This window comes from Elephas maximus, chromosome 2 (assembly GCF_024166365.1).
Source record: "Elephas maximus indicus isolate mEleMax1 chromosome 2, mEleMax1 primary haplotype, whole genome shotgun sequence".
Classification (NCBI taxonomy): Eukaryota; Metazoa; Chordata; class Mammalia; order Proboscidea; family Elephantidae; genus Elephas; species Elephas maximus.
The window spans coordinates 166256068-166270511 of record NC_064820.1 but is presented as its reverse complement, the minus strand read 5'-3'; the positions used below and the strand labels follow the sequence as shown (position 1 = coordinate 166270511).

The 14444-nt window shown below is 42.5% G+C and overlaps 3 protein-coding genes across 29 annotated transcripts in view; 1 reads left to right on the top strand and 2 right to left on the bottom strand.

Moving 5' to 3' along the window:
* LOC126070179 (interferon-inducible GTPase 1-like) overlaps nucleotides 1–14444 on the bottom strand; it is a 186387-nt gene that overhangs the window by 42108 nt on the left and 129835 nt on the right. For 11 of the 15 annotated variants that reach the window (XM_049874111.1, XM_049874116.1, XM_049874119.1 and 8 more), the window contains one exon: nucleotides 10503–12836. The exons of the other annotated variants lie outside the window; for them this stretch is intronic. In XM_049874111.1, coding sequence (XP_049730068.1) covers nucleotides 11548–12822 — 1275 coding nt within the window. In that variant the 5' untranslated portion in view covers nucleotides 12823–12836 and the 3' untranslated portion in view covers nucleotides 10503–11547. Of the gene's footprint in view, nucleotides 1–10502; nucleotides 12837–14444 lie in introns of those variants that run through there. 15 annotated transcript variants of the gene reach the window in all.
* IRGM (immunity related GTPase M) overlaps nucleotides 1–14444 on the top strand; it is a 145244-nt gene that overhangs the window by 6689 nt on the left and 124111 nt on the right. For 5 of the 13 annotated variants that reach the window (XM_049874141.1, XM_049874130.1, XM_049874133.1 and 2 more), the window contains exon 1: nucleotides 329–749. The exons of 1 other annotated variant lie outside the window; for it this stretch is intronic. Coding sequence is in view for 2 of the 12 variants with exons in the window: in XM_049874132.1 (XP_049730089.1) it covers nucleotides 4190–4216 (27 nt within the window). In the remaining 10 variants the exon portion in view is untranslated. Of the gene's footprint in view, nucleotides 1–310; nucleotides 750–3983; nucleotides 4217–14444 lie in introns of those variants that run through there. 7 more of the 13 variants (XR_007516161.1, XR_007516162.1, XR_007516160.1 and 4 more) reach the window with 5 other exon arrangements.
* Nucleotides 10503–14444, bottom strand: part of LOC126070178 (interferon-inducible GTPase 1-like) — a 96203-nt gene continuing 92261 nt past the window's right edge. The window contains exon 3 of the transcript XR_007516156.1: nucleotides 10503–11262. The gene's annotated coding sequence lies outside the window, so the exon portion shown is untranslated. The remainder of the gene's footprint in view (nucleotides 11263–14444) is intronic.

The following is a 14444-nucleotide window of genomic DNA, read 5'->3' as shown; positions in this document are numbered from 1 at the left end:
GAGCAGGACTGGGGCATGGAAGTGGGGGAACAGAGCTGGACAGGGGCAAGGCAACCCCAGAGAAGCAACCTTTCCATAGTGTCTGCATTTATTGCGGGACCGGGTCTGACTTGGGGGTTGAATGTTGCCACCCACGGAGGGTTCAAGTACAAGGGCTGGCAGGAGGGTGGGGCATGACAGGTGGGCAGGGGCCCATTGCCACTCAGGCGCGGATTCCTGCACAGGCTGCAGGGAGTTCCCTGGTGCCCTTCTGCCTATGTGGGCATAGAACGGAGCTGCTCTGTCTCCTGCACCATCTGGACCCTGGAGCATCTAGACATAAGAAAGTGAAACCCTTTCTGCCTCTGCTCTTTGAGAACTAGAATCATTTCCAGGAACACAAACTGAAACCAATCTGTGTGGAAATCGCTTCCCTTGGAGGGGGAAGGGTGTGGCCAGGGAGAAGGACTTGTTTATAGAAAGAGCAAAGGAGTGAGAGCTGGCTGCAGAAAGGAAATTCAGAGGTAGCAGGCTGTCACTTTCTGGTGCTTCCTCTCTAGATCTCTTTGCTGTTCCTAAGACAAGTCCAACCTCTACACAAGTTGCTCATATCCTTCTGGAAAATCTGGATCTGGATTCAAGCTTTGGACAGACTCAGAGGGCGCTGCCTCTGTCTGGGAGGGCAGGGAGCCCTTCCCAGGGAAAAGGGTGAAGTCCCAGGAGTGGTCCCTGACTTCTGATCACGGACACCCCTCTGCTTCCAGGAGCTGGTAAGTGAGAGGGCTGCTAAGATGGCAACTTGGCTAATGACTGGGCTCATATTGAGACATTACAAGGTGGATCCTTGACACCAAGGGCAGCTGAGCTTGGGGTCTGGGTTCTTTCATTTCAGTGACAAATTCAAAGCAGGTCCCCTCTCTGACATTCCTAAGGGACCCAAGTAAAACACCCTCAAATACTTTGGCTATCTCAAACCCTACCCACCCATAAGCGTAGCAGATCGTTGCCTTTCACCTAGATAATCCTAGCATTCGATATTTTATGATAGGAACCAATTTAGAGAAAGGCGGCAGGATGTGCCACTCATATTTTCTTAGAGTCTAAGGAGAATCTCTTCATTTTCAACCTGGAGATGTCCTCCTGAGGTCAGGACCAGCCACAGGCAATGTCTGGGATAGCCTGAAATTGTGATAGTCCATCAAACAATTCCATCGGTTCACCAGGCTGAACGACCCAAGGAATAGGGACCTGGGAGGTGGGGGTTTAGGAATGGAGCATGTACCTCTAATCATTCCTCTAAGTTAAAAATGTTCACCTATGCTGGAGAGACCTGTCCTCACTGCAGGCACTAAGCCTTTCCTTTGTAGATGACTTTAATGAGGTGTGTGGTGGGGTGAGGGGTATGGGGTAGCAGTTTCTACCATCTTTCCAGAAAATGCCCTGTTCATGGATCATACAGAAAAATATCATGCCTTCCTGGAATAAATTAGCATATTGAATTTCCTTCAGGCTTTTCTGAAGATGATCAAATGGGGAAGAAACCCAGGGCTTTGGCTCATGTTGTTTTCTGGGCACATGAAAGCCACCGATACCCCAGAGTTCTTATCTGGTGCAAGGCTTGGCCCAACTTTTCTACGAGTCCATTTGTTTGGGGCTCAGGAGAGTTGGGCATGGCACGAAGTATACATAGCTCTGCATGGAGTCTCCACTAACCTGTCTGCATGCCTTAGGTCATGAAATGTATTTAGGGAGTGTCTTAGTTTCCTGGGGCTGCCTTGACAAAAATAGCACAAAGTGAGTGGCTTTGAAAAACAGAATTGTCTTACAGTTCTGGAGGCTGACAGTCTGGGTTAAGGGCTTTGGCAGCACTAAGTTCTTTCTCTCTCTGCTCTAGGGGAAGATCTTCCCTTGTCTCTTCCAGCTCCTGGTAACCCCTGGCATTTCTTGGCACTCCTTGGTTTATAGACAGATCCTTACATTCTGTCTTGCCCCTGAGTGTGTGACTCTATCTCTGTGTCTGTTCTTCAGCTTTCTAAGATACCACTCAGATGGGATTAGGACCTACCCTACTCTGCTCTAAACTTAACTGAGAACAAAACAAAAATCCTCTTTCCAAACAAGGCTACATTCACAAGTACAGGGGCTAGAACTTCAACATATCTTTTTGAGAGACACAATTCAATCCATAAAATGAGATGTAATTAGCACTAAAAAGTGGGGGGGGGGGCGGCGGTGAGGAGGGAAGAGAAAACCTCATAAAATAGACTAGACTAGACTAGAATATGTCAGAGTACAGAGTAGAGTTAAGGCAAATCCTTTTATGATTCCCTTGCTTCAGGTGTATGCATGTGTGTGTGACTGTGTACTTGGTTCCTTTAGGAAATGTATACCTCACTGGAGTTTTCAGAAGGCTTTGGAAGATGTTCCTCACAGGGGCTGTTTCTCCTATCTAAGCATGGCTATCCATCTCTAGTTGAGCCTGGTCTCTGGGCTCCCTCCAGAAGGTCCTAATCGCTCTTTTCAAGGGCTCCTTGACACCTTTCTGGGGTGGAGGAAGTCCAGTGGTATAATCTGTGTAGAGTTCTCAGAGAATGGAGTTGGGTGGGGTGGACAAATGCAACCCAGGCCTAATTCTGAGGAATCCCCTAAGCTTCCAGGTCAGCACTATGAGGCCCAGTGTCCTGGAGTCTCATGCAAACAAACTCATGAGCATACTGACACCTACTGGAGGACACTCCAACCTCACACAGAACTGACAGCATCCCTCCGTGGCCTGGCAGTGACACAAAAGCCTGGGCAGGTACAGCCACGGAGAAGCCCTGACACTGGGACTCAGCCAGGTCCACTGGGCAGCTGGTGAAGCCCCATCACGGGTGCAGGGCAGCTGGATCATATGAGTGAAGCAGGTGGTGGGGGGGTGGGTCAAGAGAGATGGGTCTGGGGCCACGGTGCTTAAGTTTCTCTTCCTCAGGGCACTGTACTGGGTGGACAGGTGGGCCCACAGGTTTGGGGAGGCTGGCTTGGGTCACGGACACAGTCACAGAAAAGGTCTGGGAAAGAACAGAGCCTTGTGCTGACCCCTCACAACCATCGTGGGGCAGTCTGTACTCTGCAAAAACCAGTGCCCACCCAGGGTGCATTTTTAGATGGGTTTGTATGAGGAGGCTACATGCTTAGGAGCAGGTAGACAGAGTTTAGGAAGGGAGGCCAATTTATCTGCCAACCAGTAATTTAAAGACCTACGAAAAGTGTATTGTGCTTCATTAATCCACACTTCCGAGTTCCCTTTCAATGTTCACTCTTCCCTTTCTAGAAAGTCTCCCCAGCTAGGACCCAGCCCAGAGCTCCATTCTCACATCCAACCAGCATTGCCCCTGCCCAACCACATTGCTATTCATCCAGCTCCCTAGACAAGTGTAGTCTCTGCCTGCCTTAAGTTTGGAGGTAATGTCCTGGCTTTCCCATAGTACCACGATTCTTTCACAAATGACCTGAAGACTTACCGTGGGCACAGGGCTCAGGGGCTTTTGGCCCCAATGCAGACAGGATCTGTGATTATGGTATTTCCAAATATCTTCCCCCACTCTCAGCTCTTTGTATATTTCTGACCATTTCATTAGGCATATCCATCTCTTACTGGGTCTACTTTGTCTCTACAACAGGTTCTACAACAGTTCTCTTTACCATAGGGTAGGGAGTGGGAGGTGACAGCAGGTCGTGATTTCAGCTGTCGCTCAAAATGAGGGAAATGACATCTAGGGAGGGGGGATGGTAGGTGATGACAATAACTGGATCAAGACATCTCTACGGGAAGTGCCTGAGTACTCAGCAATACTCAGCAGATGGAACTGGGGATTGGCTTAAAATAGAATCTTCCTCGCCTCCTGTCCGGACAGAATCATGAAATCACACTCATGCGTTCAAATCTTGGATCCCTAACTATTAGCTTGTTTCTTAGCTGTAAGACTCTGTTTCTTCAATATTATTCAGGAATATTGATACAGTTTATCTAACAGGGTTCAGGGAAGATTAAACAAGAAACTGCGTGCAAAACGCACAAAGACAGCGGCCCTGAATAAACTGCAGTAAGAAGTCAGAGGGAGGAGGAAGAACAAGAGGAAAGCTGACCTCAGAGATAACAATAATAGCAGAAGGCGTTCATCAAGAGCTTTCTGTGTGCCCCTAAGGAGTACTCTGCATACATCACACCATGCAACCCTCTCAGGAGTCCTGTGAGGTGAGTCGCATCACTCAGCTCCACAGAGCAGAAAACTGGGGCTCCAGGAACTTGTCCAAGTTGCACGTGGCTGAGTTGGTCCTAAAACACTGAGGCCCATTCTCCGCACAGATGCGGTGAGTCCAAGCACTGAATGTTGCATGAGCAGCAGCCTGAGGAGTCTGGGGCACAGTGATGGGGCTCCCAGGACACGTGCAAGCAAGAGCCCCCTAGAATACCAATGGAGATACTTCAACAAACAGATGCAATGCTAGAAGCACTCACTCGTCTATGCCAAGAAATTTGGAAGACAGTTACCTGGCCAAACAACTTGAAGATATCCATGTTTGTGCTCATCCCAAAGAAAGGCAATCAAACAGAATGCAGAAATTATCAAACAATATCAATAACATTACATGCTAGCAAAATTTTGCTGAAGATAATTCAAATATGCTGAACTGCCAGAAGTTCAGGTCATATTCAGAAGAGGATGTAGAATAATGGATATCATTGCTGATGTCAGATGGATCTTGGCCAAAAGCAGACAATACAAGAAAGATGTTTTCCCAGCTACAAAAAGGCATTCATCTATGTGGATCATAACAAATTATGGATAACACTGTGAAGAATGGGAATTCCAGAACACTTAATTGTGCTTATGCAGAACCTGTACATGCATCAAGAGCAGTCCTTCAAACAGAACAGGGGGATACTGCATGGTTTAAAATTGAAAAGGTGTGTGGTAAACTTGTACTCTTTCAATTACTTATTTAATGTCTATGCTAAACAAACAATCTGATAAGCTGGGCTATATGAAGAAGAACGAGGCATCAAGATTGGAGGAAGATATGCAGATCACACAATCTTGCTTGCTGAAAATGAAGACGACTCAAATCACTTATCAGGGAAGATCAGACGATAGCCTTCAGTATAGATTATACCTCCACAAAAAGAAAACAAAAATCCTCACAACTGGGCCAGTAAGCAACATCATGATAAGCGAAGAAAATATTGAAGTTATCAAGGATTTCATTTTACTTGAGTCCACAATCAACACCCATGAAAGCAACAGTCAAGAAATCAAACGACGTATTGCATTGGGGAAAAATCTGCTGCAAAAAACCTCTTTAAAGTGTTGAAAAGCAAAGATGTCACTTTGATGACTAAGGTTACATGACTTAAACCATGGTATTTCCAATTGCCTCATATGCATGTGAAAGCTGGACAATGAATAAGAATAACTGAAGGAGAAATGATGTATTCAAATTATGGTGTTGGTGAAGAATACTGAATATGCCATGGACTGCCAGAAGAATGACTAAATCTGTCTTGGAAGGAGTATAGCCATAATGCTTCTTAGAAGGGAGGGTAGCGAGACTTCGTCTTAATGAGATTTGGACATATTATCTGGAGGGACCAGGCCCTGGAGAAGGATTTCATGCTTGGGAAAGCAGAGAGTCAGTGAAAAAGAGGAGGACCCTCAACAAGATGGACTGACACAGTGACTGCAACAATGGGCTCAAACAGCAATGATTGTGAGGGTGGCGCAGGACCAGACAAGCGTTTTGTTCTGTGGTACATAGGGCTGCTGTAAGTCGAAACTAACTCGACAGTACCTAACAACAACAACAACAGGCTATGGTTCCCAGTGGTTTGGCCGAACAGTAAGCTAGTTGCTGTTCCATAATGTAATCTAATGCAGTGTAATTTAATCACCTTCCACAATGTAAGCCAATGTAATATAATCAATAGTTGAAAGGGGAGTTCCTTAGGGTGTGGTCTGCCTCCGACTAGAAATAGATATTTTGGCAAAACTCACTCTGTGTCTCCACTTTGCACTCTTCTTGTTGCCTGGCCTAAGGGTCTTGGAATTGGAGCCTGCAGAACTCTCCACCCTGATGCCAGACCTGTAGTTTCAGACTTGCCAGCTCCCCAACGATTCCATGAGTCAGCACGAGTCTCCAGCCTATCACCTGGCCTACAGATTTTGGATTTATTAGCCCCCACAACCACATCAGCCAATCCGTTGAAGTAAATCTCTCTCTCTCTCTCTATAATGTATACATACACATATGTGTCATTGGTTCTGTTTCTCTAGGCATCCCTAAGACATTAATTATTAAGATTTATCTTCACACTGTATACAGTCCAGTACTTGGGGCACACACTTGTTATGGGTGCTTTTTGCGATGCTCTCAAATCACCTATGTATAAGTCACTATGGTGTATGCTTCTACAGTGCTTTTTATAATATATATTTTTAATAATATTTGATTGCATTTTTGGTGAAAGTTTACACAGCAAATTAGGATCCCATTTAACAATTTCTACACAATTTGTTCAGTGAGATTGCTTATATTTTACGTAGCGTGTCAGCTTTGTTATTATTTCCATTCTGGTTTTTCCATTTCCAGTAATCCAGTTTCCCTGCTCCCTTGATTTCTTGTTTTTGCTGTAGAGTAAATATTGACCATTTGGTCTCATATAGATGCTTTTTTCAAAGGAACGCAGTATTCAGGGGTGATATTGTTCATTTTAGGAGCCAATCTGGTATTTAGCTAAAAATGACCTCATGGAATAATTTTCTTCAAGGTTTAAAGAGTATCTCTGGGTGATAGTCTTGGGGAGTCCTCCAGTCTCAACTAGTCCAGGAAGTCTCGATGGCCGCTCATAAGCTTTTAAGACCCCAGATGCTACTTACCAAACTAGGATATAGAACATAAACTTTATATATTATATTATGCCAGTTGACCTAGTTGTCCCATGAGACTATGGTCCTATGTTTTCAGACCCCATAAAGCAATCTCACCAGCTGTTTGGTTAAGTCTAATAAGTATCCGGGTTTGAGCTCTCTATGTGCTTTATTGTACATATGAAGATATACGGATGCCTGCACTTAAGTACACACACACATAATACATCTGCATGTAAAACCTGATGCCATTGATTGATTCCGACTCATAGCAATGCTGTAGGACAGAGTAGAACTGCCCCATAGCGTTGCCAAGGCTGTAAGTCTTTCCAGAAGCAGACTGCCACATCTTTCTTTCACAGAGCAGCTGGTGAGTTTGAACTGCCGACTTCTGGGTTAGCAGCCAAGTGCTTAGCCACTGTGCCACCAGAGCTCCGTGTATAGATCCATCTATATGTGTCCGCCTAGGTACACATATATACATACTTACACGCTTCTATACATACATTCATACACATGTGTCCATAGTCTTATTATGTAGTGTTGTTGCATAATTGTATATGTCCTAACATTTACCATAAACATCCTTTTTTTCTTGCCTACTTAGTGACATCCTTCACTTTGGTCAAGCTGCACACACTTCACCTGTATTTGGTGTTGTATTTCCCATTCTCCAAAATAACAAGGGTCTACTATCTGGAGAGTGATCTCCTCTCCCCCTGACCCATCCCTGGTAACTACCGGCAAACATTGGTTTCAGTGTGTACACCTGTTCTTGTCTTTTTATAATAGCAAAATCATACAGTATTTGTCCTTTTTGATTGATTTACTTCACTCAGCATAATGTCCTCCAGTTTCATCCACAGTATAATATATTTTGAAAACTCATCATTAATCTTTATGACTGCATAGTATTCCATTGTATGTATGTACCACATTTAGTTTATGAATTCATCTGTTGATAGCCACTTAGGCTGTTTCCGTTTTTTGCTATTTTGAATAGTGCTGCAGTGAACATAGGTGTGCATATGTCTAATCGTGTCTTTAGTATTCAATTTCTAGGGTATATACCTAGCTTTATAATATTTTAACACCTCTATGTATACCCGTCATCAGTGAGTTAATTCCAACTCATAGTGACCCTATAGGACAGAGTAGAACTGCTCCACAGGGTTTCCAAGGAGCGGCTGGTGGATTCCAACTACTGACCTTTTGGTTAGCAGTTGTTGCTCTTAACCACTGTGCCACCTATGTATACGTCAGTTATAATGTGAAGCTAGAAACAGAGAGTTTCTGATCTTAGAAATAGAAACATGTATACTTCCATGATGCTTTTAACCATTACCTGTAAGTCATTAGAAACTTTTCAGTCATTAGAGATTATAAATCATTATAAAGTTGTTCTAAACTTGGAAATAGATAATAGAAGTATGGGAAGTATGCAGTAAACAGGGACATAAATATGTCGTATGACAACCCCCTTAATTTCTAAGAAATCAGATCTCTATAAATTTTCCCTGGGACATAAACATGTCATACAACAATTCTCGAAACTGACAATAAAACATATTAATCCTGGTTAGACATGATAGGACCTAACCCTTATTTTGTGAAGTGAAGGTGAAGAAATTGTATATAAACCCTCACTTCCTGCTCTCTTGCTGAGGAAAGACAGCAGCAAAACATCACTCTGACTATCGCTCTCTCTGAAGACTGAAAGTCTGTGAGATACCGCCCACCACAAGTGACCTCAGACCCGAGCTACAAGGCAGTCAAGTCTCCTCGCGAGACCACTGAGAAAAGGTAAACGCCTGAAGTCTAAAATCTTGCCTCTAATCATTGAACTAACATTGTAATTGTTAATTCTGATTCTCCAGTGATAAATGAATGTCTTGAGGTGTTAGTTGAGTGTCTTGCCATGACTACCTTGCAATAAATGAAACAATTTATGCATGACAAACCTGAACATTTCTTTATTTAATTTCAGAATAATAATGCTCACAAGACACTTAGCTATATACAATTTCCTCACTGTATCATTATACACTTATGATTTATGTATTGGTATAATGCTCTAAGAAGTCCCTGGGTGGATGAAATTGCTACACTCTAGGCTACTAAACAAAAGGTTGGTGGTTTGAACCTACCCAGACAAGCCTCAGAAGAAAGGCCTGGCAATCTGCTTCCAAAAGATCATAGCCATGAAAATACTAATGGAGGGCAGTTCTACTCCGAAACACATGAAATCACCACAAGTCGGAATCAACTCAAGGGCAAAAAAAAAGAAAAAATATATGCATGGTATATAATCCTCTGGGAGTCCCTGGGTGGTGCAAGCAGTTAAAGTGCTCAGGTTGAAGGTTCAAGTCCACCAGAGGTGCCTTGGAAGAAAGGCCTGGTGATCTACCTCTGAAAAATCAGCCATTGAAAACCCTACGGAGCACAGCTCTACTCTGACACACATGGAGTTGTCGTGAGTTGGAGTCACCTTGATGGTAACTGGTTTATGATGCTCTAACCCAAGATTACAAAAAGGGTATAGAGTTGCTTTTGTACATATAGGGTTGTCGAGTCGGAGTCTACTGAATGGCAACTGGTACAGGATATCTAATTACAGCAGAATAACAAAAAGGGATAGAAAAGCTAAAAAAAAAGGAAAGAAAAAAATCAACAGGATTTCCTACGGATTCTGCCTGTTCTGTTATCATTTCCCAGTAATGAACCATCATAGAGTCCTCATTTTCATTGTGATTTCCTACCCAGAGTCTGCATGATTCAAACTTTTGAAATTTGTAGGGAAAAATTCTATAGATCCCTGTTGCTTTATTAAGAGTTTTTGCTCCATGAATGGTAGAAAGTTGAAGATTTACTTTCCTTTGGTTGCACACATGGTAATATTATACACCTAAACGAAAAGCCAAATCTTGTTGCTGTCAAGTTGATTCCAACTCATAGTGACCCTATAGGAGAGCGTAGAGCTGCCCTGTAGGGTTTTCAAAGAGCAGCTGGTGGATTTGAACTGCCAATCTTTTGGTTAGCAGCTCAGCTCTTAACCAGTGCGCCACCAGGCCTCCATTATACACCTACTCTTTACCTATCGACTATCTCGTTATTTGACATTTCCCATTTATGACAATAGTAAAAAATCTACTATCCAGCTACATTATGCATTAATGACATATGTCTGGCAGTCACAAACACTGAGGTGTGAGGCAAGAGTAATGCTGGCTGTGATGGTTAAGGTTATGTGTCATCTTGGTTGGGCCATGATTCTTAGTGGTTTGGCAGTTATGTAATGTTGTAGTCATCCTCCATTTTGTAATCTGATGTGGCCATTCTCCATTTTCACATAACTCCCTGGTCTTTGGAACCTAACCTTGTCGACAAGTGAGAAGTGGGTGTACATAGTGCGTGAAGCAGGAGAGGGAAATTCAGTGTAGGAAAATAAAAATAAAAATCCAGGACTGTCCAAGACTCAGTGAGAACCCAAAGGAAGCACGTATAAAAAAACGGTGTTATAATGGAGCATTTGGGGCTGAGAAGCCCCAAATAGTACGTGACAAGAACTAGATCCCAGGCAACAGATCTTTCTCCAAAGACAAAACATTGTACAACTATTCTCTATGAGTTTTATTGGAGAATAACAGCTGATCCACAGGGGCATAGGGAGGATAACAAGTGCCCGGGACGGTCTCTGAGTTGCTCCCCACACCCCAGTTTCAAGATGCATAGACGTTGGTAGTGGCCACATGTCAGCAGAAACACCTTTCCCCTTCTTGTCCGGCGGTCTTAGTCAGGTGTCTTTCATATTTGTGGTGCATGAGAATATCATTCTGCAACTCGTCTGACACCCCCTTGGACTTGTGCGAGGTGGGGCAAGTGCCCCCCTCTTTCCCCATCTCTCTCTATGCCTCTGCTGATCAACACGGTGGAGGGATTTGAAAGATGACTGTGGATTTCATCTGTTTTTCCACTGTGTTTTATCTGTGCCATCCTGGAATCCAAATTGCAATTTAGTTATCATGTCTCCTTCATCTCACTGGGTTTATAACAATTTCTGTGTCATTTTCTTTTTTCCCCTCGCTATGAATTTGACAATTTCTGAGAGTACTGGTCATGTATTTTATAGAATTCTTGGTTTGTTGTCTCATTATCGGAAGAAGTTACGAATTTTGAGGAAGATTACCACAGAAGTGGTGTGCACTTTCCATCACATTGTATCGGGGGAAATGATATCAGTACAGCCTATTACTACTTACTTTTAACCTGGGTCACTGGTGAATAAAGTTAAAATTTTTCCTTTCCACATTCTATGGGTTAGAAGCTAGTCAGTAGGTTCAGCACTTGAGGAAGCAGATGGGAACTTAAGCTTCACCTCCCAGCACAGAATTGCAGATTTATTGTTTGTTATCCCACGAAAGAATCTGACTCAGTAGGATTCTTAGACGTTGATTAGGCATTCTACAAAAAGAGAATAATCAGATGTGGTAGCTTTTTCAAAGTGGATGAATGGTGTTTGCCTGTGGTCTGCCCATGGCCCAGCCAACAGGAGCAAGCAATCATTAAGGATGAATTGGAGGCTTGGATCATCAATACACTCAGTATATTGTTTAAGGATCTACAGTGTGTTTTTTTTCTTCATGAATTGGGAATTCAACTTTCAGATAGATTTATTCCAGTGACAAGTCAGCTTCGTTTCTGAAACTGTCTTTTTAAGCAGAGTTCTAGCATCATTGGCCACCGTGTCAAGGAAATGAAGTTGCAAATAGAAGGTTTCTCTAAAGTGGAGATCTGCACCAAGGAGAGTTCCACTAGCTGAGCAGAACCTCTCCACATATTTCAAAAGCCTTTCCTCTCTTGGTTCACCTTTCTTTTTTTCCAACAAATTTGGAGATTCGATGATTGCCTGGAGTCCCTCCACACGCACTTGCAACTTCTCAGCCACATTTTGCAGAGTAATGTCATCCACCCCAAAGAGAACTCGATATTCCTTTAAACTTGCCTCCAGCTTCTTTATGTCATTATCACTGAAGATGCCCACCATAGGCAAGGTGGCCCACGCTCCAGCCTTCAAGGCTTCCAGCCAGATCTTCTGCCCCAGAGAACCCCTCTTTCTTTCAATGGCTTCCTTAGTAACATTGGGCAGGGAGAGCATAAACATATGTCGTTTTTGAGCAGGGAGATCTTTTAATAGGGTGTCTATCAGGATTGGGAAATCATACTTAGATACATCATGGGTGGAGACCAAGAAGATTTGTGGTTCGTCCATCTTAAGCTGCCTAAAAGAGACCAAGCAATTGTTTCGGATCTTCTGCAGGATTTCTCCTCTTTCAAAGTTCTTTGGTTTACTTTTCTGTTCATTCTGTAAATCGATGTCCACCTTGGTTCTAACGAAGTAGAAATTTTTCTTCATACCTTTAATGGCCTTGGCAAGTTGTGCATCATTTTCCTTGAAGCGTGTAGCAGAAATGATGATAAAGAAGTCGTATTCATCAAATTTTACTTTCTGCAGATAATCCTGTGGTCGGAAATTAGTGGTCCCAATGCCAGGCAAGTCCCAAAGTGTCACATGGGGAAAACGTGGGTGTTTGTATGGAGTTGCCTTCATGGTCGTCTCTACCACATCAGTGGGGGCCGCATCTTCTTCTTCATACCCAACTCCTCTCAGGGCATTGATGAAGCTGGATTTTCCTACACCAGACTCCCCTGTCACAGCAATATTCAGTGGGGCACTATCAATTTCTTTTAGTACATCATCAATTACAGTACCCACACTATCAATGTAACCTTTTTCCAAGTTGAATGTGATCAAATTGATGGTTTCCTCAGAGATGATTTTGTTTTCCACCTTGAAATTCATAAAATATGCATTCATACTGGAGGCCAAATTTTGGTGTTCTTCATTATAAGAAGTAGAAGAGAGAATATGACCCATGGTGAATAAAGGATCTAAAAGAAGGAAGGAAGAGAAAAGTTGAAAGAAATTACTGTACTGGAAGAAGGTCTTTGTGCCTTGTTCTTACCAAAAATACCATATTCTCAGCACTATTTCCCTTAGTTATGTCTTAACAGGGGTTAGTTTTTATCTTACTTAACCTCTTTGTTATGGAAATTTTAAACTTGTACAAAAATTAGAAAGAAAATGACATAATAAACCCCATGTGTCCATTAGCCAGCTTCGGCAACCAAGAAATTATGTCCAATCCCACTCATCACCTTTTTTCTCTAAAGCGAAACCAAGATATCCCATCATCCCATCCATAAATACATCAGTCTAACTCTCTAAAAAATAAGGAATTTTAATTAACGTAACTTCAATACTATTATCAGACCTAGAAATCAGTAATAATTCCTCACTGTCATCAATACTTAATCAGTGTTTAAATTTGCCCAAATGTAAATAGGTCATTTATTTATTTGTTTATTACAGCTTTACTTTCATTAAGATGCCAAGAAAGTCCACCCACTGTATTTGGTTGATAAGTTTCTTAGATGGCATGAATTTGCTTTACATATGCACTTTTCTTGTCTTTGGAACTCATCTTCATTAGTCATTTTCTGCCAGGAATATTATCCACTTTCAATAACACAAAGCTTTTTCATTCTTCAAGTCCCAGTTTGTACTCACTTACTCAATGCAGTCTTTCTACATATTCCAGCCCTTATTTAGCACCTCTGTTTTCTTTCTCTTTTTATATTTTATTTATTTTGTTGCTGTTGTTGAGAATACACACAGCAAAACATACACAAAACCAAGTTCTACATGTACTATTCAGTGACGTTGATTAAATTCTTTGAGTTGTGCGACTATTCTCCTGGTTCCTTTTTAAGCTGTTCCTCCCCCATTAAGATAAACTTGCTGCCCCCCAAGGTTCCTATCTAATCTTTTGAGTTCCTATTGTCATTCTGGTACCATAAAAAAAAAAAAAAAAAATGAAACCCAGTGCCGTCGAGTCAATTCCGACTCATAGTGACCCTATAGGACAGAGTAGAACTGCCCCATAGAGTTTTCAAGGAGCACCTGGTGGATTCCAACTGCCCATCCTTCAGTTAGTAGCCGTAGCACTTAACCACTATGCCACCAGAGTTTCCTTGGTACCATATACATAGTTCTTAAAGAGCATAATGCTGAAGGCAGACGTTCTTTACTAGTTAAGCTATTTGGTTTTGAGACCACTTCGGGGAATATTTCCGGTTTAAGTTTTAAAGATTATCTCAAAGCAATAGTTTCAGGGGTTCATTCAGCCTCTGTGGCCCCAGAGAGTCTGGATTCAATGAGAATTTTGAAATTTTGTTCTCATTTCCCCCTTTTTGATCAGGATTCTTCTATGGAACCTTGGATCAAAATGTTCAATAATGGTAGTGGGGCACCATCCAGTTATTCTGGTCTTATGGCAAAGGAAACAGTTGTTCACGGAGGCAATTAGCCACACGTTCCATTTCCTCCTCTTATTCCTGACTCTCATCTTTCCAAACCAAGGAACCAAATCCCAAACCCACTACCTCTGGGTCGATTCCAACTCATAGCGACCCTACAGGACAGAGTAGAACTGCCAT